Source organism: Aspergillus sclerotioniger (assembly GCF_003184525.1).
Source record: "Aspergillus sclerotioniger CBS 115572 chromosome Unknown BO94scaffold_10, whole genome shotgun sequence".
Taxonomy (NCBI): Eukaryota; Fungi; Ascomycota; class Eurotiomycetes; order Eurotiales; family Aspergillaceae; genus Aspergillus; species Aspergillus sclerotioniger.
The window spans coordinates 615,864-636,577 of record NW_020291000.1 but is presented as its reverse complement, the minus strand read 5'-3'; the positions used below and the strand labels follow the sequence as shown (position 1 = coordinate 636,577).

General features: G+C 53.6%; 10 protein-coding genes across 10 annotated transcripts; 6 read left to right on the top strand and 4 right to left on the bottom strand.

Annotated features, from left to right (window-relative positions):
- Window positions 1-262: 262 nt before the first annotated feature.
- BO94DRAFT_565094 (uncharacterized protein) lies at window positions 263-1,140 on the bottom strand (the record flags this gene model as incomplete). The annotated part of the gene is made up of 3 exons (XM_025614473.1): window positions 263-611; window positions 663-951; window positions 975-1,140. 3 exons carry the CDS (start codon window positions 1,138-1,140, stop codon window positions 449-451), a joined length of 618 nt encoding a protein of 205 aa, XP_025468861.1. The 3' UTR covers window positions 263-448.
- A 1,040-nt stretch (window positions 1,141-2,180) lies between these two features.
- On the bottom strand, window positions 2,181-4,294 carry BO94DRAFT_545226 (WASP family protein; the record flags this gene model as incomplete). The annotated part of the gene is made up of 4 exons (XM_025613224.1): window positions 2,181-2,212; window positions 2,266-2,902; window positions 2,938-4,017; window positions 4,085-4,294. The coding sequence occupies 4 exons, from the start codon at window positions 4,292-4,294 to the stop codon at window positions 2,181-2,183; spliced, it is 1,959 nt and encodes a 652-aa protein (XP_025468860.1).
- A 529-nt stretch (window positions 4,295-4,823) lies between these two features.
- BO94DRAFT_533974 (uncharacterized protein) lies at window positions 4,824-5,648 on the top strand. Its single transcript, XM_025611438.1, has 2 exons — window positions 4,824-5,450; window positions 5,517-5,648. The coding sequence occupies exons 1-2, from the start codon at window positions 5,297-5,299 to the stop codon at window positions 5,576-5,578; spliced, it is 216 nt and encodes a 71-aa protein (XP_025468859.1). The 5' UTR covers window positions 4,824-5,296; the 3' UTR covers window positions 5,579-5,648.
- Window positions 5,649-5,910: 262 nt separating this feature from the next.
- On the top strand, window positions 5,911-9,318 carry BO94DRAFT_489921 (ssDNA endodeoxyribonuclease RAD1; the record flags this gene model as incomplete). Its single annotated transcript, XM_025609107.1, has 8 exons — window positions 5,911-5,958; window positions 6,027-6,204; window positions 6,273-6,360; window positions 6,411-6,481; window positions 6,540-6,591; window positions 6,642-7,118; window positions 7,179-8,274; window positions 8,334-9,318. 8 exons carry the CDS (start codon window positions 5,911-5,913, stop codon window positions 9,252-9,254), a joined length of 2,931 nt encoding a protein of 976 aa, XP_025468858.1. The 3' UTR covers window positions 9,255-9,318.
- A 558-nt stretch (window positions 9,319-9,876) lies between these two features.
- BO94DRAFT_463269 (translation initiation complex factor eIF1A) lies at window positions 9,877-10,531 on the bottom strand (the record flags this gene model as incomplete). Its single annotated transcript, XM_025608014.1, has 2 exons — window positions 9,877-10,305; window positions 10,511-10,531. The coding sequence occupies 2 exons, from the start codon at window positions 10,529-10,531 to the stop codon at window positions 9,877-9,879; spliced, it is 450 nt and encodes a 149-aa protein (XP_025468857.1).
- A 148-nt stretch (window positions 10,532-10,679) lies between these two features.
- On the top strand, window positions 10,680-11,885 carry BO94DRAFT_26255 (uncharacterized protein). The gene is made up of 2 exons (XM_025606502.1): window positions 10,680-10,887; window positions 10,949-11,885. Exon 2 carries the CDS (start codon window positions 11,123-11,125, stop codon window positions 11,627-11,629), a length of 507 nt encoding a protein of 168 aa, XP_025468856.1. The 5' UTR covers window positions 10,680-10,887; window positions 10,949-11,122; the 3' UTR covers window positions 11,630-11,885.
- Window positions 11,851-13,782, top strand: BO94DRAFT_489917 (putative chitin biosynthesis protein (Chs5)). Its single transcript, XM_025609106.1, has 2 exons — window positions 11,851-12,190; window positions 12,316-13,782. Exons 1-2 carry the CDS (start codon window positions 12,119-12,121, stop codon window positions 13,468-13,470), a joined length of 1,227 nt encoding a protein of 408 aa, XP_025468855.1. The 5' UTR covers window positions 11,851-12,118; the 3' UTR covers window positions 13,471-13,782.
- Window positions 13,770-15,490, bottom strand: BO94DRAFT_26271 (putative aspartate transaminase). Its single transcript, XM_025606503.1, has 2 exons — window positions 14,274-15,490; window positions 13,770-14,218 (listed from the first exon to the last, which is right to left on the bottom strand). The coding sequence occupies exons 1-2, from the start codon at window positions 15,348-15,350 to the stop codon at window positions 14,069-14,071; spliced, it is 1,227 nt and encodes a 408-aa protein (XP_025468854.1). The 5' UTR covers window positions 15,351-15,490; the 3' UTR covers window positions 13,770-14,068.
- Window positions 15,491-16,417: 927 nt separating this feature from the next.
- On the top strand, window positions 16,418-18,043 carry BO94DRAFT_26128 (alpha/beta hydrolase). The gene is made up of 4 exons (XM_025606496.1): window positions 16,418-16,890; window positions 16,976-17,133; window positions 17,197-17,514; window positions 17,581-18,043. Exons 1-4 carry the CDS (start codon window positions 16,863-16,865, stop codon window positions 17,836-17,838), a joined length of 762 nt encoding a protein of 253 aa, XP_025468853.1. The 5' UTR covers window positions 16,418-16,862; the 3' UTR covers window positions 17,839-18,043.
- Window positions 18,044-18,340: 297 nt separating this feature from the next.
- On the top strand, window positions 18,341-20,361 carry BO94DRAFT_463030 (class II fumarate hydratase; the record flags this gene model as incomplete). The annotated part of the gene is made up of 6 exons (XM_025608001.1): window positions 18,341-18,583; window positions 18,698-18,742; window positions 18,805-18,842; window positions 18,937-19,052; window positions 19,108-20,125; window positions 20,175-20,361. The coding sequence occupies 6 exons, from the start codon at window positions 18,341-18,343 to the stop codon at window positions 20,359-20,361; spliced, it is 1,647 nt and encodes a 548-aa protein (XP_025468852.1).
- Between the last annotated feature and the right edge of the window lie 353 nt (window positions 20,362-20,714).

The window sequence follows — 20,714 nt, the reverse complement described above, 5'->3', positions numbered from 1 at the left end:
TCATAAAGAGCACTACCATGTGGTCTTTGAAAGAAACTGCTAAGCAAGCCTTCAACGCTAACAGTTAATATAGTTTGTTTAGAACATGAGATATCCGATCTAAGGACTTCCCTGCCGAGCAAAAAATTACGAGCACCTTGGTGCCTGCCTTTTTGGTTCGAGTAGGTGAGCAACGGTGCCCTGAGCTCGCACGACTGGCGTGACAGGGCGGATGATGGGGGTGAGGGTCCCCCGAAGGTGGGGCACTGTACCAGCTACATATCTATTATCTACATATCTACATATCGCCATCACACGCGAGAGATTACTTATCCATTCACTTTTGCTAATGAGATTAATCTCTGGATAGTATCTGCTCATTCTAATTCACAATTTGCTTTTGATCCAAACGATCGCGATGCGTCTTCAAGTGTAGATGCATTTTCGGATCTCCCGGTTTCATGGCCTTCTAGAATTTCCTATTATCCTCCTTCAAGCATTCCTCGTGGAAACTATCCGTTCCATCGACGTACTCTACCACATAAGTCAACATTGTCATCCGATAAGGCTCGCGGGGGCTGTCGTGGTCTCGACAAAGTCGAAGAACAACAGCTTCGCAATACCGGACGGGGCTGGGAACTCAGACAACAGAAAGGTCTGGAGGTAAGCGCCCTTGGCCGCACCCGAGACGTGCTGGTGAAAGTTGGATGTTAGATGCCGACGTGATATCTGCACTGTTAGTAGCAATGTTGAAATCAGGAAAATCCCAAAGCATGTCAGACTTCCTATACAGCGATATCACAAGCTCATCGTTGATGTGTAGGTGTGCAACAGTTGACATACCCTGGGACGCGATTGAATATGGGCATTTAAGACCTTGTGTGCATGCGAGGAACCCCGCATGGGAGGAAGTAGAGAAATCCGTCTCAGTTAGTGCATCAGGTACAATAGAAGAAACTCCCTGGCACAGGACTAGAAGTCATTCGACTGATAACACATATAAGAGACAACATTGGCGTCAACAATGGCGGGGACTCCATAGACAGTCAGCAGATAGTTCACCCAGAGTAAGTTTGGGACGCCAGCATCATTTAGAATAGAGGATATCAAATTAACGAGATTGTTACTTAGATCCTGACCATTAAAGCGAAAAGTAGACATTACAGCTACCTCCTTCAAGATATTAGACGTGCAGGAATACAAATGAGCAAAGGCAGAACGCGGGAGCTGGTAGTCGTAGGCTCACAGAAAAATTGCAGGACGTTTTCTGGTAGTATCTTTCACCGCCCAAGGTATAGTAAACACGTGCCTTTCAAGTAGTGTCACTATTTTCTTGGACCTTGATCAGTTCCGGGATGCTTCAAGGCAATTTACGAGAATTAAAGACTAGCGCTGAGATGCTGTCCATGTAGCTTTTTCCAAACACATTGGAATTCTTTGGTATAGAGAATCTGGCATCTCTCAGATTTCGTTGCTACTTTTTCAGGCGAGCAAAAGATCATTAAGTCATGATGTGGCATAAACCTTACACCATCAGGATGCAATTCAACCACCTTCATCTGTTCATATGCAAGAATGCCAGCGCCAAGAATCCATCGAAACTGTCGTCCCTTAGAGCTTACCTAATCGAACTTATTTTTGGCGGCCCCACCAAATCGGCCGGATCGGAAATACAAGGCTTGATACCATTGGCTGTCTTCTTTGAGCCGCGGGTTTAGCCCCACCAGACATTGCATTAGCAAGGTACCAACCATACTACATACTACTACTTCTTTGAATTTTATCTCTATGGTTTTGCCCACCCCTAGTAATTCCTGGGAGTCACCCAGTACAGCGAGCTATGCTAGAGAAATATTGGCATGCATGATGCATCCTCCTAAAGTTACGATCTGATTTTGCCAGACTTGACTTCTGGTCTCTGGGAATTCCCGGGTACAAACATTGCGTTTCCATTCTTGAGGATAGGAAATGAGTCCGCTGCCAGACAGCCTCAATCTCCAGGACATACTTTTTTATCGCTTGCAGGAAATGCTGAGTAGAAAGGAAGACCCGACATTCACCTCCACGCACCGGATGGGAATATGCTAAAACGAAAAAGGATATCGAGGCTGCAAGACGGAGGTATCACACAAAATCCGACAAGTCTAAACCACCGCAGCAATAGGAATGTCCAAAAAAGGCGAAACATAACTAAGCAGAGCTCACCAATCGTCGTCATCCTCCTTTTCGTCATCTATAACCAATGTTAGCATGCGTACCATTGCCCCCATGGAGATGTATACTTACCGCTACCGCTAACCTTCTGCTTTCTCTTCGCCAACGCGTCTTGCAAAGCCCCTGCCAAGCCTCCTTGAGGAGCGCCTCCACTTGGAGTCGGCGCAGAGGATTCGCTGGCTGATCCGGGTACGAGTGCTGCACTCCGATCGCGCTTATCGGAATCCCTGACCTTCCGCAGACCACCGCCTCCCTTTCCTCCCGATGCCCTGATGGCAGCCAGGAGATCACCTCTTCCACCTTCGGCTTGGGGTAGAGGCGGAGCAGCTCCACCCGGAGGAGGCGGAGGCGGCGCACCAACTCCAGGAGGTGGGGGAGGGGGTGGGACTGAGGCTATTGGTGGTGGAGGCGGTGGAGGTGCAGGAGGGCCGGTGCTTGTCGGAGGCGGAGGCGGTGGGGGAGGTGGGACCGAGCTTGTTGGTGCTGGTGGCGGAGGCGGAGGAGGCGCAGGAGGCCCTGCACTAGGTGAAGGATATGAGGGTGGCGGTGGTGGCGGAGGAGGAACACTTGAAGATGGAGGTGGTCGAGGTGGCGGGGGAACGTTCGCCGTGGGAGGCGGGGTGGGGGAGGCGGCACGCTCGACGTAGGCGGAGGAGGGATAGGCCGGGAGGCGGCAGGTACGGGTGGGGGCGGAGGTTGCAAAGGACTTCTGGGCGGCGGAGGCGGAGGCCCTGGTGCAGACACATTGGGAACTTTAGGAGGTAGCTGCGGTGGTGGCGCAGGGCTCATGGTGCGTGGAGGAGGCAGCGGGGGCCCTGAAGGCACCGGCCGATTGGGTGGTGCAGGCGGAGCAGACACCTTGCGCTCGCCCTGGAACGGTGGGGGGACACCAAACCGGGACTGAGGTTCATCCATTGGGGTCTTCGGAGGCCGTGGGGGAGGTGGAGGACCAGGAGTAGCACTTGACAAAGCTCGCTGGCGAGTGGGCGGCAAAGGACCCGGAGCATGCGCGAACTTACCGGCGTCTGCAATTGGAGGCGGTGCACGGAACCGGTTCCTTGGGGGGGATGGCTCACGCTTCGAGGCAGGTTCCTCTTCCGCCGCGTCAATCCGAGTTCTCCGTGTCGGGGGCGGAGGCGGTGGGGCGCCTCGTCGGCTGCCAGTGCTATTGCCGGTGTTTTGTGGGCTAATGTTGGCCACCTTCGGGCCAGGCGGCGCAGATGGAGGAGGCGGAGGGGGAGCTTTCCCTCTCCTCTGATCATCGGCAGGAGGGGGAGTAGGCGCCGTGCTTTGTTTCTGTTCGATATATGACTTGATGAAGTCGAAGTTCTCCGCAATCAAGTCTTCGGTGATGCCCATTTGTAGAAGCTCGTCCAGTATACCCTTGAATGCCGGGTCATTGGTGTCGAAAGGCAGTTCCTTGCGTGGTGGGCTGGATGCAGGTGGGGGCGGTGGAGCAACCTGGATTGACGGGGCAGGGGGCAATTCTGCAGGTGTTACCGGCGGTGGTCCATGGGATGCTGATGATGAGCGATGGCCGAGTAAGCTGCCAAATAGCGATCGTCCAACCCCAGATTTGCCGTTCACCACCGGGGCAGGACCCTGGCCTCGGGTAGATGCAAAGGGAGTCTGCCGTGTCTCTTTACTCGCATGCTTTTCTCGCTCAACGACCTTCTTGATGAATGTCTTAGCCTCTTTCTCATCGGCAAAGGATAGTCCGGCGGGGCAATCTTCTAATTCAAAAGAATGGAAGAACGTGCGATCTTGGTTGTATGCGAAGTTCTCGTAGATCTCTTGGTCCCAGATAACGCCCCTATTGGCAGGCTATAGCCCCAAAAAGGGATTCGTTCAGTCAGCCGTCTCAAGACAAGATTGACCATAGCGTGCTCACCGATACGTCCACCAACTTCAGCCAAAAGGTGCGCCCGACCAGGTCATTTGCCAGCACTGCAGCTCCCTGTAGACCAGTGTACGTCCATCTTTGGGTGTCTGGGTGAGCCACATAGAGTCGCGCAACGGCCACCGCAAAGATCTTATTGTCAGGCTTTGGGACAGCTCTCCTGACCGTCTCCTTGTCGTTATCGTTCAGAATTGAAGGCATGACGATGTACCGACAAAGCAACGGGCTGATGGGTTAGGAATTGCAACCAGTGAAGTAAGAGCAGTCAATTCGCCTCCCGGAGGCGCATTGCAGGATGCTGGGTGTAATTCGTGTGAGTCCGAACCACCGAAGTGTGCTTGCTCCTCAGGCACGGATAAGAGCTGATACGGCGCGGCACCAACGGATCCGTCTAGGACAAAGGGGGGGTGGAATTCCCAGGGTTCCGTGGGGTAGGTGGTGGCTGGTCCGCGACCGTAAGAACACGAAAGGAGGGTGTGGAGTTCAGTTATGGGCTATACGGGATTGAAGGCCCTTGAGAGAGTGGGATTGGTGGTCGAGGAAACCTGCCTTTAAGGAGGGGAGAAGAGAGAAGAGGTCAAGTAGCCGGAAGAAGAGGAGTGTTGGAGGGAGGGAGAGAGCGACGGAGAGCCACTAAAGTCCACTAACGCCGCGGTGGGGATCCGGACGCCTCTGGAATCGACTGGCGCTCACTCAGCCGAACCCAGTCGCTTGCGCTGGTAGATGGTTCAATGGGTATGGACTTGGATATAATGCGCCCCAACACCCGATGTTGCTTGACTCAGACAATGCGACATCTTCAGCTGGAAGCCTGGTAGTTTCCGATCGTCCGCACTGGTCTCGTGCAGCATCCAAAATTGATCCAAAGAAGTCTGTCTGCCTCCAACCCGTATAATAACACCATAACCACAAAGGTGGATTAGGCAGACATGCAAGATCCAAGAAAACTGCCTCTGTCAGTGTCTCATTCGCTGGTCTCACTGGATCGAAGAACTGCATTGCCTCAATGGTAGTGACATCTTCCTGCTGCAGTAGTAGTATCGGAGCCCAACCGACGTCATCGCATCTGCTGCAACTATAGAAAGCTAACCTTCTCGTATCACCGTCCTTGCTACTACTACCCTCCTCTTTAACTCCCTAACATACATAGTGAATTGCTTCTCATACTTGTCACCTTCCACTACGGATTCATCATCCATCACGATGCCTGTCATCCCCCAAGGCTCCGACTTCCCGGCTGAACAAGGCAGCAACAATAACAACTCCTCCACAACTCAGGAGCAAAGAAATTCCAGCCAAGGAACCCAAAAAGCCTCGATGCTTGACCACTTGTCCAAGGGTCCTCAAATTCCTGACAGTAAGTTTGCATTGCGCTTTGCCCCTCGCGAACATTCCGCGGGTAGCAGTTCACTGATGGCCATAGACATGCCACCCAAGGTTTCAAGGGAAGAGATCGAGGCACGCAAGAAGGAGCTGAACAAGTAATTAAAACACCATGAGGATATGATAGTTGTTGTGATTCGTGATTCTCTTGTATCAGTTCTGACCTAGTACATTGTAATTTCCATCCGGATAAAGCAGTTAGTATATATGTTTGTTCACTTCTATGCTACAGTAGACTCGCCCAAAAATCTATTCCAACGGCACCTTTACTAAATGTATATATTCCATCAATTACACAATTCGGCCCTTTGGCATACGAGATACAAGTTACTGCTGGCGCCCAGCGTCATTACATCATAGACCACGTGACTCCGCGTTCGCTTTGGTCCTCACTTCGCGAAGGAAGATGATTTCCTCGCGTCAACAGGCTCCTCATGCCACCTGAACGCCCCAATATACCGGTGAAGCTGTCCTTGCCTTTGGTGTGTACTACGAATCTTCATGCGGCCTGTTAGAGACACTCCTGGGATTGCTGACAGGATAAATCCAGCAATACCAGCAGGACATCTTCACCGAACTGCGCTCGGAGGATGAGCTGGTCATTCTTGCTCGAGGCCTAGGGCTCCTGCGCTTGGTGACAAATCTACTACATTTTCATGATGCTGCAGGGAACAATTTGGTGCTGGTTGTTGGTGCGGACGATCGGGAAAATGAATGGATCGGAGAAGGTATGCTGCTGCTAGGACAGGTTACTGGTAGGCTATGTTGGACCGATCCAATGCTGACCTTTTGCAAGCATTGGCTGAGCACTATGCTATTAGCAAAACCCCTCTGGCCAGGGGTCTTAAAGTGATCAACACTGATAGGGCCACGGTCCCAATGCGGTACGTCCCTTGTGCAGGATTCATGACACTCAATACTAATGTTGATCCAGTGAGAAGATCTACGCAGAGGGCGGTATTCTGAGTGTAACATCCAGGATACTAATAGTGGACTTTCTATCAAGTCAGTGAGATGAACTGTTGCCTGTCTTGCGAGTTCCCCCCTCTGACCTGCCATCTAGAACTGCTCGACCCCGAGAAGGTCACCGGCATGATTGTGCTCCATGCTGACAAGTAATAAATCATGTCCTCGCTCCTGAGTAGAGTATACTAATTACACATAGGATTGTGGCAACGTCTATTGAAGCCTTTATCATCCGTGTCTATCGAGAAAACAACAAGCGTGGATTTCTAAAGGCGTTTTCCGACTCACCGGAGCCATTCACGACAGGATTTGCTCCCTTAGCCAATTCCATGCGCAACCTTTTCCTTCGAAAAACCTCTCTCTGGCCTCGCTTCCATGTCACTGTTGCAGAAGCCCTTGAAGGTCACAGAAAGGCAGAAGTGATCGAACTTGAAGTTCCGATGAGTGATAAGATGCGCGAAATCCAAAATGCCGTTCTTGAGTGTGTGGAGATCTGTATAGGGGAACTGAAGAAAGCAAATGCTGGGCTTGATATGGCAGACTGGACCTTGGATAGTGCCTTGCACCGGTCCTTCGACGTTGCGATCAGGCGCCAGCTTGATCCCATATGGCATCGTGTGAGCTTCCGAACCAGACAGATTGTCAGTGACTTGTCGGATCTTCGGGCGATTCTACAGTGCGGCTACCTCTTTCCTTCTGTAATTCCTCAATCCCTCATCAACTAACTGTATCCTAGTGCTTTGTTGACTTACGATGCTGTCTCCTTCCTCAAATTTCTCGACACAATTGTCACAGCACATACTCCACCTCCTGGGTCCACAAAACATAACTACTCGCCATGGCTTTTTCTTGATGCGGCTGATGTGCTATTTCAGACTGCAAGATCAAGAGTATACCAGGGACGAATTAGCAAAGAGGTGGCTCAGTCATCATCGACATCATTCCCTACCACGCTTCAACCTATACTGGAAGAGCAACCCAAATGGGAAGTCATGGTGGAGATACTAGAAGAGATCGAGACAGACGCATACCTCAACCCAGTCAACGTTGACGAGTCGAATAGCACTGTGTTGATTATGTGCAGCGATCAACGGACCTGCCGGCAACTTCGCGAGTACCTGGGCACGATGCATGCCAATGTGGATAGTAAAAAGCAGGAGACAATGGATCCGGGTGATGTCATCAGTGAGAAAAAAGGATCTGCTGAAGTGATGCTGCGCAGAAGGCTGCGGGAATACCTTGATTGGAAGACTTCTTTGACCAATGTCAGCAAGAACCTTTCATCGAAACCACCCGATGAGGGGTTGCAAACATCGATGGGAAAGAACACCTCCGGGTCTTTGAATCAAGGACGAGCCCCATTGAACAAGCGGCGCCGAGTTCGCGGAGGAGGCACATCAGCCGTTCCAGTACGCGTGCCGAACAGCAGTGTACAGGTAGAGATCGAACCACCGGCCCAGGTGTCGGCACTCCTAGACGAGATTCAGCCAACAGAGGTCGAAGAGATCCAGAAGGAGGAAATAACAATCGATCATTTTGAGGATATGGATGATTACTACGAATTGTGCGATATGGATGACTTGGTCATGATACACCCCTACGACGGGGATATGGATGAGCATATCCTCGAGGAAGTCCGGCCACGTTATATCGTCATGTACGAACCAGACCCTGCGTTCATCCGACGAGTAGAGGTTTACCGCAGCTCTCATGTTGGAAGGGATGTGCGGGTCTATTTCGTCTACTATGGGGGATCCGTTGAAGAACAGCGCTATTTGAGCGCTGTACGGCGTGAGAAAGATTCGTTCACGAAACTCATCAAAGAGAAAGGCGTAAGCACCTTCCCCGTCATCCTGCAAGCGACTATTCACTAACTCGATATACCAACCAGAGCATGGCTGTCACCATCACACATGACAAGAGCCTTGAAGACCCTCAGGAACAGTTCCTTCGAACCGTGAACACCCGTATCGCTGGAGGAGGCCGACTCGCCGCAACAGCATCGCCCCCTCGAGTAGTGGTAGATGTCCGGGAGTTCAGAAGTGCTCTCCCCTCTCTACTGCATGGCAATAATATGGCTGTCGTCCCATGCCAACTCACAGTCGGTGATTACATCCTCACGCCCAACATCTGTGTAGAGCGCAAATCAGTCCGTGATCTGATCACCTCATTACGGAATGGCCGCCTCTACAACCAAGCAGAGACAATGCTTCAACACTACAAGAACCCGCTCCTCCTCATCGAATTCGACCAAAACAAGTCCTTCACCTTCGATGCTTTCGCATCTGCAACGACCCCGGGCACTACGTTCCTCACCGACTTCGGATTTTCATCCTTCGGAACAAGCACCCTATCCTCGAATAGCTCCCTCGTCAACCCATCCAGCCCTAAGTCCGCCCAACACCTCCTTGTCCTCCTTACCCTCACCTTCCCCCGGCTCAAAATCATATGGTCTTCGTCCCCATATCAGACGGCAGAGATCTTTGCCGAGCTCAAGAAAAACAACCCGGAGCCAGACCCCATCCGGGCCGTCCAGACTGGGCTGGATATAGACATTGCGGCGGCGTCCCACCCGGGTGATATTATGGCTGCGGCTGGGATCGAGCACCGGGTTTTCAATCTCGTGCCGCAGGACATGCTCCGGGCTGTTCCGGGCGTGAACCCCAATGTCCTCGAGCGGCTGTTAGTGGAGACGGGGAGTATCCACGAAGTTGCGAACATGGATGTTGAACAGCTGGATCCTCTGGTAGGGATCGAGGCAGCACGGAAGATAGTTGGCTTCTTCCGCAAAAGTGTATTCGAGGAAGGTTAATGGTTATATATATACGTTCCATGTCGCCTGGATACACGGGGACACCAATTGGTTTGCAATATTTAAAATTCGTAATTCTTTCATAACTCTATCATCCAGGTTTTTCAAAAACAAAGGAGCGAAATGAAAAGAAATAACGAATAAGCAGGGAGCAAACACAAAGATCACCCACACGCCACAGGCCATACACAGTGCGGCCTCCTTGTACGCATTAAGCCATCCTTCCGTAGCTAACTCGAGAACGCCCTCACGATGGAACATGATTTATGTCCAGCAAACGGATATACCCCCATCATGAAGAAAATCCCAAGTGTACCCCTGTCCCTGATCCATACCCTGAACTATGAGGAGCCGCACTGGGCGCAGTAAAGGCAAGCGCTTACGCGAAGCGGGGAGGCGCTGCCGCCTGATTCCTTGTCTCGAGACCTTCATGTTGAAACCCCAACTAGCACAGCTTGCACCAGCCGCCCGATTACCTCCTCTCAAAGCACGTAACAGCTTTTCGGAAGGACACTCGGCAGGGTTCCCACGGTGAAGGTTGAAGAGGCTTGACGAGTCGAGGAAAACAGAACCGAACCAAGTCGCTCCGGCAGGGGTATGAGATCGAAGCCCAAAAGGGCATTTAGAGCTCGTCGACATCGATCTCCTTCTCTTCTTCGCTCTCGCGGTCCTCGTCGAACTCGACGTTGTCCTCGAAGCCCTCGTGGCCGTAGGTGTCGGTCTCGTTGATCTTGGCGTGCTCGGGCAACTCGCCGTAGGCCTTGAGACTTCTGGCCTCATCGGCGGTGTACTTCATGATGACGTCGCCCTTTTCGTCTTGGTAGTCACGCAGCGAGAGAAGGATAATATCACCCTGGTTGATCCAGACCTTCTTACGAAGCTTGCCACGGATGTGAGCCAGACGCTTCTCACCGTCGAAGCAGAGAGCCTCAAGACGGCCGTTACCAAGCATCTTCACGACCTGCGCGTACTCCTGGCCTTCCTCCTTGAAAACGAGCTCACGCTTCTCATTGTCGTTCTCGTTCTTTCCACGACGACGGTTCTTACCGCCCTATTTGTTGCATAGATGTTAGCAAACTATCCTTGTGGCATGCGTTATTTTCATCTGGCGATGTCCTGAGCTGTTCTTGATGCCTCCATATCCGCGTTCCTGGCTGTGGGGGCCGTTGGAGGGGGACATGGTGGCAAGAGCGCCCAGGGCAGCCTGAAAGCGAAAATCTGTAAAGCGGGGTTCCCGGGCGGGATGCACAACATACCTTTCCCTTGTTCTTGGGCATATTGAAATCTCGCTAACCGCGGTGGTCTTTCACTCGATGCGATAGCAGATGTTCGGGGGCAAGAAGCTGTTAAATAGATGTCCCTAGGGACCAGAGGAGGTGGAAGTGGGGGGAAAGACGAGGAGGCGGAGGCAAGCGAGGGCCCGGCGGGTGTTTTCGAGGCTTTTCATCCGATTATGTCAGCCACAGTGGGTGGCGGCCTGATGGCCTTGTTCACGCCTGAGGCTGGAAACAAGGGACCCGCCAATCACCGGCGGCAAAAATGACCGCCTGGCGGCAGAATTCGGGACCGCCGAAGCATCCCCGACAGGCCGGGATTCTTTTCTGGATCGCCAGGTTGATTGCGCCCTCTCTTGGTTCGTATCCCACCTCTAATGGCTTTTTGATCCCACTTGCGCATTTCATTGACTGCTCAAGGTCTGCTGCTATAGATATCAGCCCCTTCTTGTCAGAAGAGCTGGCTTTCCCCTGTGCCGACCAGGCGATGACCGTATGATACTACTACTAAGTGCTAATACTTGAAGCCTGTCATTATTCTTCTCTCCACAGAACCAATTGTCTTGACTACAATTCTCTCCACATACGCCCATCATGGTGGTTTTAAAAAACACCAAGTCCTTGGTGCTACGCTATTCCCCCGTCAACAAACCATCTCACGTCGCCATGCGGTACTTAAGCGCCGAAGTCCACCCCCTCCGGCCTAAGATCGCACACATGTATGCAACCCGCGACAAGGACACGCTATGGTGGATGGTAAATCCATCCTATCTGATGTCCTCGAAAATGAAACGCCTGGTTCGATCATGGTGTAGCCGACGAGCCCGGACGGCCTTCCGGCAAGCGCTGAAAGAGCACGGCTTTGACACGGACGGTCGAAGAATCAGAGATGAACCACTGGACTCTAGAGATAGAGGAAAGGATCTGAAGGGCAATGTTGAATTGTTGCTTCATGCGGAGATCATGCGGATGCGATTCGAGGACATACGGAAGGAGATGAGTGCTGGAGTGGGTGCTTTGGTAGATAGAATGGAGAAAAAGAATGCGCCGCTGAAATCGGGGAAAAAGCAAAAGAAAACAGAGGCGGATGCAGACGATTAACAGGATGAGATATCATGATCCTATCGGCAAAATACCCGTAGTAAAGGAGTTGTGGATATTGACTCGATTCTACTGTATATTTGTATAGCAAGTTGGGGGAAATATACTTACTAACCCCCTTGCGATGTGCTGCGTAGGACATGCAGCGCTTTTACTGTCAGTCAAGCATACTACTATCCAAGAGTCTAAGACATGAATGATATCTGGTGTCAATCGAGTATGTCCGTCGAGACTGGGAATGATCGAGGCATATCATTTCAAACAATCCTCGCCGGCGAGAGACCACGCGGCCGAGCCTCCTTGGCGCCTGTCGCTACCGGCCGATCTCCATTCAGCCTGAAGACAACAACAACATCTCTCCTCTTGCGACTCCCTCTTCCGTCCCTCCCAATCCCCAGCTGTCCTCCACGCGACTCGACGCTCCCGGGCATCTCAGGCTGGTACCCTCTTTGATGCGCCATCCCTGATTATCCGCCACCTGCCTCCAAGATGTTGGTCTCCTTGACAGTCGGCAAGGTAGACGCAGGAGTCGCCGTACTCTTGACTCAGGACAACAGACTCGTGAGTCCCATCCCAACCCCCACGCTCTTGCGGCGAGCAATTGACGCACGAGCCTGCACGACATCCCCCTCTAAACCACTCCACCCCCTTTCAAAGGAGTCTCGACACCCACTAACCGAACCCAGATCGAGTTCCCCTCCGTCCTCCTCCCCAACAACATCACCTCCGGCAGCATCGTCGACATCACCGTCGCGCGCAACCACACTGCCGAATCAGCCAGCGCTGCCAACTTCCAGACGCTCCAAAAACGCATCCTCAACACCTACGGCATCAAGACCCCCACACCCCCCGTCCTCCGCCTCCGCAACGCAACCCAAACTTCCCTCGTCTTGGAATGGGACCCTATCGACCTAGCCACCGCATCCCTGAAATCCCTCTCCCTGTACCGCAATGGCTCCAAAGCCGGTTCCATCCCCCGTCCGCTCGAAACCCGGAGCACCAAAATTAGCGGCCTGGCCATCCACACCGAATACACCTTCCATCTCGTCCTGCGCACCACCGCCGGCACCTACCAGTCGGAGAAGCTGACCTGTCGCACACACAAGATGACGGATCTCTCCGGTATCACCGTGACGGCAGGCGTGCTGCCCCCGCAACAGAAGGATGCTCTGGCGGCTGCATTGGACCGAATCGGCGGAAAGCTGATTGATGCGGTCCGCATCGATACCACCCACTTCGTCTGCACGGAGGGGCGGGGTCCGCTCTGGGAGAAGGCCGTCGAGATGAACATCCCCGTCGTTGTGCCGGAGTGGGTGGATGCTTGTGAGGCAGAGGGCACGATCGTTAGTGTCCGTGGGTATTATCTGAATGCGGATCCCAAGGCAAGACAGCTGGGCCCGATTCACAGTTCCACGCAGCATCAGCGAACGGTTTCCACAGCCACCTCGTTGGCGCCCCCTGCTGTGCAGGTTCATACTCCGGCGCGGCAGTCGGAGCAGGACAGCGAGCAGAATGTCGAGCCCCCGGTTACGCCGTTCCCGGGTGCCGAGATGACCGGCCGTCCCATCGCGGAAGAGAAGGAGGTTGACTCGGACGAGGGGACAGAGTCGCCGCCCCCTCCCCCTCCGAAGGATGAGGAAGACGAGGCAGATGAGCAGAATGACACGCCGCCATCTCCGCCAGAGAAGGACGAGGACGTGAACGAGGACGTGAAACCCCAGGAGAACACGCTAGACCAGGAAGAGGAAGACCAGGACTCTTCATCAAGTCCTGATGATGCGAAAGAGGGCAAATCGAAAGAGGGAGGAGGCGAAGGAGATTTTAACGAGGTCCCTCTGTAATAACGTGTCTCCCTGCGTCCCCCGCTGCCCACCTCTTTTCATTCTACATCCACGATTCAAGTTGACTAGCGTCATGAGTGTATATCCGATGCATTAGCCCCCCTCCGCCTCTTCCTTCGCATGAGTTGTTTGTTCTTTTTCTACCTGAGCGGAAAGATGATGTCACTGGGGCTGGTGTATCTTACGTTTGCCTTTTTTATCTTATTTTCTTTGAGCTTATGCCCCCGTCCGATGTTTTTACTTTCTAATAGATTAGGTAGCCTTGTATAGTAAGTGGCGTCTGCACTCGGCCTTTGCAAGCCGATCAATTCTAAGTAGTAGGTCTATCTTGAATATCTAGTGCTAGCCCCAAACTATCTGTACATCATCTCGTATACGTTTCCTCGTGATTCTATATGGGGGTTTTATGTGGTGCGTTGAAGCGTGTAATGGTTGTATATATGTCGGGTGAAATAGGTGAGTGGTAGCGAGGAGTTAAATCTCTCGCTCCGAGGTGTGGGGGCTTCCTTGCCATGTGCGTTTATTTGACGTTGCGGACGACGTAGTCGATGGCCTCCGCCACATAGGCGACGTTCTTCTGGCTCACTGAGATGGGGTGTTAGTAAGATTGTGCAGAGGAAATGCTAGGGTGGGTAAGCTTACAGCCGCTGATGGAGGCCCGGCCAGATTTGATGAGGTAGACGTGGAACTTCTCTTTCAGAGCCAGCACCTGGGTGGTGGTGAGGCCGGTGTAGGAAAACATACCGTTCTAGTGATATGTTAGCATGGTACCAAGGATCCGAAGGGGAAGGGCCGGTATTTACCTGCTCGACGATGTGCTTCCATGTTCCAGGAGTCTGAAGTCTCACGAGCTCATCGTAGAGAGCAGCCCGCATGGCCTTGATGCGCGAGCTCATAACCTTCAGATCGTCGTGCCATTGCGTGCTCAGCGCGTCGTTGGTCAGGACCTTTTTGACGATCGAGCAGCCACCGGTAGGGCCCATGGAGAACTCGCCCCTGATGAAGTGGCAGAGGTTGTTGACCACGAGATCGCGCAAGTTTTGAGACCCCTCACCAAGTACGTAGTGGAAGGCGCCGACACGCTGGCCGTAGAGACCGAAGTTCTTGGAGAAACTCTGCGCGACACACATCTCCATGTGCGGCTTCTCGTGGAGGAAGTAGCGCACCGCCCAGGCGTCCTCGTCCGCAGATCCGGAAGCGAAGCCCTGGTATGCCGAGTCGAAGAAGGGGAAGATCTTCTTGCGCTCGCAAAGATCGGCAATGGCCTTCCACTGCTCCTTGCTCGGGTCCAAACCAGTTGGGTTGTGTGCGCAGGCGTGCAGAAGGATCACATCACCTTCCTGGGCATCAGACTCAAGGGTGGACATCATGCCCTCGAAGTCGAAGGAGCGAGTCTCGGCCTTGTAGTAGGGGTAGGTCTTGCGGGGGACGCCCACGAGGTCCCAGATGGTGACGTGGTTGGCCCAAGAGGGGTCGGACAGCCAGACAGTCTTGGGGTTCATCTTGTGGGCCAGGAACAGAGCGCCCAGGTGGTTGGCACCAGTGCCTGCCACAGCCTGAACGGAGCCAATTCGGCCCTTCAGCGCCTTTTGTTCCTCGCAGAGGTTTTTGGCGTCGAAACCGAACATCAGGTCTCGAGCCAGCTCGAGAAAGGGGATGTCGCCCTCAATGGCAGTGTATTCATGTCGGAAGAGGTTGTCCTCGGCGAGCAATTGCTGCTCAGCCTTGCGCACAGCGGGCAAAGGCCAGGGCTTGCCATCGTCAGTGCGGTAGACACCGACTCCGAGGCTGACCTTCTGGGGGAAGGTGTCATTGGCGTATTCGCGGTTCAGAGCGAAGATCTCGTCAGCCGGCAACGGAACCAAATTGAGGACAGTCATGGTGCAGATTGGGGAAAGTATGTATCGAAAGGTGGATTAAGGGATGGTTCGGTTCTCGAGAAGGTCTGGGTAGTAAATATATAAGCTGGAGGGGCAATCCGGTAAGATTTTCCGGAGCAAACGGTAGGATTCGGCCGTGCTCAAGGTGGAGCAGAGCAGACAGGAAGCGATCCAAGGGCAAGGAGGGTATAGTAGCAGTCGTCCCGAAGAGCGTATATGTACAGCAGGCGAATGACGGGTCGTTAAATTCGGTAGGGAGAACGGTGGATCAGCGCATGAGTCAAGCGTAGTGCGGAACTGAAGCCATGGGAGATGGCCGATATCGCCCACCGCGGCGAAGCTGGCCATGCGGGCTAGTAGTCCTCCTAAATACCCGCGGTGTGTCCCCCATCTTCGCTATTATGATTGCCTTTCGAAGATTTTTTGCTTCTTCTCGCCACTGATGGGGGCAAACGAACCGACGGAAAAGTGCGCTTAGTGAAGGTTCCTGAGAGGGCGAGTCGGTGGGTCGACCCAGACAATGGGAAACCACCATTCCCGGGTCGTGCCTGGAGGAGGTCGTGACGGAGGAAGTTGAATAGCATCTCGTGTCATCCTGCTTCAGCCCCGAGGCCGATCCCATTTCAATGCCGCCCAGCTCGGGGCCTCTCCCTTGTTCCTCCCTTTCGTAGTTCGTAATTGTCACCTGCGGGATTGGAGTCAGATGAAATGTAGTCAGACATTGACGTCGCTCCTTCAAGGGCCCCTTGACGCTAAATCTGTCCGCGGGAGTCAGCTGCCGCGTGTGGTCGAAAGTCAACTATGATATTACACTAGATCCAAGATAGCAGTCGATGAGCTAACCACTAGATAGATACCATCCAGGTATGACAGATGGCGGGGGGCCTGCAAAGGGCGGCTATAGCCGGACGAGAGCTTTTGATCCGGCAGTAACCGAGCGGATATTCACTCGGAATGTTGATTGACACCATCATCATAAGACTCGCCGGTACTGTGTATAATTAGCAGTCCCTTGCTGGCCGACAATCGGCGATCAGGATGTTCTCCAGTTGATACTCGTAGATGGTCCTCGGCAATGGTCATAAGGTTGCACCCAAGGGTCGCTTGCTGATAACGGGTCGAGGCCGAACATGAGGGGTCGGGAGGGGTTATCACCCATCCAAGGCATGACTAGGTCGAGTCTCATCCGGACATCCTGATGTTCGTCCTGGAGCCACTTTCTCAGATCCCTAGAGTTGGAAGCGCTAACATCAGTATGGCCGCCCTCAATGACGAGAAAACCTTGAATGAGCTACGGCCCAAGGCCCTTTTCCAACCACTTCATAACAGTATACCCCCGGAGTTGCTACCTCGCTTCGACCCGGTCTACGTGGAACACTACAACAAGTAAAATGCTGGCAGGCTGCATACGCACGAGGTCCCCATTGAGGAATTCCGCAAGAACCCAGCCAAGTACGCCATCAGCTACGGACGTGCTCAGGGCCCCGATGTCTACCGTATCACGGAGCAGAAATGCCCCGTGCAGGGAGGAGAGATCACAGTACGCATGTTCGAACCTGCTCCCATCGTGGACGAGAATGGCAAGGCTAAGAAGAGGGCCGCATATGTCAACTTCCATGGAAGAGGCTGGGTGTTCGGTGATCTTTCAACGGACCACGACTTCTGTAAGAGAGTCGTCGATGGTCTGGACGGCCACCTGGTCGCGTTCGATGTCGACTACCGATTAGCACCTGAGCATAAGTATCCAATCCCCGTCGACGATTGTTGGTCAGCCTTCAACTGGGTCAGCTATGATTGCCTACCCTTCCCGCCCTGTATGATCGCTGCGGACTGACAGCGCGTGCAGATCCGCTCCCTAAAAGCAGAGGAGTTCAATTTTGACCCGGATCGAATGGCTATCGGAGGAGTTTCGGCGGGAGGTCACCTGTCAGCCGTGGTCGCGCATCTCTGTCGTAATGCCAGCATCCCGTTGCGCCTACAGGTGCTGAATGTGCCCGTGTGCGATTTACTTAGCGGCTTCACCACGGATGGCGAATTCGATCGGGAAAACTGTCCCTATGAGTCTTATCAAGAGATGGAGTTCACGGCAGCGCTTCCCTTGGGTCGGATGGCCTACTTCCACAAGCATTTCCTGGGGGTTCCCCGGCCAGTAAGTTCAGAGGAGGTGAGTGACCATGCTTGCTGGCAGTCATAGCTGCGCGCAACTGCAGGTTACTGATATGAGTATTAGGACTGGAAGATTTCTCCTATGATCGCCCCCGACTTTTCTGGGCTGGCACCAGCATTGGTGTTCACCGCTGAAATGGATCCTCTGCGGGACGAAGGCGAGGTTTACGCTGCCAAATTGAAAGCCGCCGGCTGTCAAGTGGAGTTGATGCGTATGGCCGAAGCACCCCACACATTTTCCATGTTGGACGGTATCTTGGAGAGCGGACGTGTATACAATGAGAAAGTTATTGAGACGATGAGGAAGGAGCTGGTGGTCTAGATGCTAGGAGAATCGGCCAAAAGGATGTGGATGGAAGGGACGGAGCAGTATGGACTATGGAGAAACAATCAATGCATTGACATCCCGTTGGAGATGCGGAGAGGCAGACAGGATCATGGTTTATCCGGCGATAATCTTTACCGTACCGTACCCGGCGCCTGTCCCTGGATGCTGGGATGGCGGTCAAGGACGGGTAACCGGCGTCATGGCTGTACCGGGCCGGGAGATTTCGGCAGGCGGTCTCGGAAACGGTTGGGCTGGATTAAATATGCGCGGCTGTTGCTGCTCTTCTTCTTCCTTTCTTTTCTGCGTGGTTGTACTGTCCCCCAGGTTTTGGGTAGAATTGAATATTTATAGACCGCTCTCCATCTTTATCCCCTCCTTTTAGAAGTATATCTGCCCCAGATCCCCCGACCATGTTTTCTCCAATGGCTCCTTCATTGGCCACACAGACCCTGTCTAACGCGCGTGATGATGAGCAGGTCAAAAGCCGGTCGTCGCCATGTTGACACCTGCTCACTCGTCCCGAGCCGCGGTGCGCTCGATGGCCTCTCTGACACATGCTGCATCTCGAGTATCGGCCAGCACCCCCGCAGTTGCCCGCACTGCTGTGGCTTTCACCCCCGCCTCTCTCGGTTGCCGTCGCCTTTTGAGCTCCAATAGCCGATCCCTTCAACAATTCCCCCGCCTCCAGTCCTTGAACTCTACCTCCAGCAAGAGAGCCTTCAGCACCACCATCAGAATGGTATGCTCACCTTCACCTTCGCGAAAAACCACTGGCACTCGGTTCCACGGCGAATCGCTTCGCCATTGGCAAACTGTCGTGTTGGAGACGTTGCTGATCGGTTTAACGCTCTAGTCTTCGGCTACCCGCACTGAAACCGATGCCTTCGGTGAAATCCAGGTACGCACAACACTCGTGGACACGATTCGCGCAATGCAATTTTTACTGAGCCCAATATCCAGGTCCCCGCGGACAAGTACTGGGGTGCCCAGACCCAGCGGTAAGATCCCGATCTCGAGAAATCGTTGCTATACCGAGAGCTGCACTTGCGACCGGACAGAGGAATGAGAGGAGGCTGACTAGTGCGACAATAGCTCTCTGGGTAACTTCGACATCAACCAGCCCCAGGACCGCATGCCCGAGCCCGTCGTCAAGGCTTTCGGTATCCTCAAGGGTGCTGCTGCTACCGTGAACATGAAGTTCGGCCTTGGTAAGCCGCCTTCGAACCGGAGGAGACGGCGCCAGTCAAGCTGACTTGCGAATAGACCCTAAGATCGGTGCGGCTATCCAGCAGGCTGCCGCTGAGGTTGCGGAGGGCAAGCTCCTGGACCACTTCCCTCTCGTTGTCTGGCAGACCGGCTCCGGCACCCAGTCCAACATGAACTCCAACGAGGTCATCTCCAACCGTGCCATTGAGATCCTGGGCGGCGAGAAGGGCTCCAAGAAGCCCGTCCACCCTAACGACCACGTTAACATGTCCGCCTCCTCCAACGACTCGTTCCCGACCGCTATGCACATTGCTGCCGTCCTGGAGCTCGAGAACACCCTGCTGCCTTCTCTGCAGAGCCTGCGTGATGCCCTCCAGGTCAAGGTTGAGAACTTCGAGAAGATCATCAAGATCGGTCGTACTCATTTGCAGGATGCCACCCCTCTTACTCTCGGCCAGGAGTTCTCCGGCTACGTTGCTCAGCTCGACCGCAACATTGAGCGCGTTCAGTACACCCTCCCCCACCTCCGCTACTTGGCCCAGGGTGGTACCGCCGTCGGCACTGGCCTGAACACCTTCAAGGGCTTCGACGAGGCTATTGCCGCCGAGGTCACTAAGATGACCGGCACCGAGTTCAAGACCGCTCCCAACAAGTTTGAGGTCCTCGCCGCCCACGACGCCATTGTTGAGGCCTCCGGTGCCTTGAACACCCTGGCCTGCTCTCTGTTCAAGATCGCCCAGGATATCCGTTACCTCGGATCCGGTCCCCGTTGCGGTCTTGGTGAACTGGTTCTCCCCGAGAACGAGCCCGGTTCCTCCATCATGCCCGGAAAGGTCAACCCCACCCAGTGCGAGTCCCTTACCATGGTCTGCTCCCAGGTCATGGGTAACCACGTCGCTGCCACCATCGGCGGCATGAACGGTCAGTTCGAGCTCAACGTGTTCAAGCCCGTCATGATCCGCAACCTGCTGCACAGCGTGCGCATCCTTGCCGATGGCATGAAGAGCTTCGAGAAGAACCTGGTCCACGGACTTGAGGCCAACGAGCCCAGAATCAACGCTCTCCTCCACGAGAGGTATGTATCCCGTGTGACGTTGCGAATTCCGCGCTAACCCGCCATCCAGTCTGATGCTTGTTACCTGCCTGAACCCCGTCATTGGTTACGATATGGCCTCCAAGGTCGCCAAGAACGCCCACAAGAAGGGCCTCACTCTCAAGCAGAGTGCGATGGAGCTGAAGGCTCTGAGCGAGGAGGACTTCGACAAGCACGTCCGCCCGGAGCTGATGCTGAGCCCCAAGGAGAAGAAATAGATGTATAGTCGGAGTGTTGGATGGTGGCGACCCGTGGGGAGATGTTTTGGCTTAGCTTGGAGGAAGCAATCTAGCGACGACTAGCTTTTGCCTTTTCACATCTATGTATACTCAGGAATACTACTGTACTATTCTTATTGTCCAGCCTTGATCGTGCATTTATCCTGGGATCATGTGTCTTCGCAGACATGGGGGCAGCTTCTCGAATTTTTTCGGGGATAACCTTGGTCTGATCTCGGGGCTGATTCCGTAGTGCTATTTTTGGCCGGTAGCGGTCCCACCCCGCGATCTAACATAGTAGGATGTACGGCTAGTCACCACTGGCGAAAAGGAATTTGACCAGCCGCAGGGCT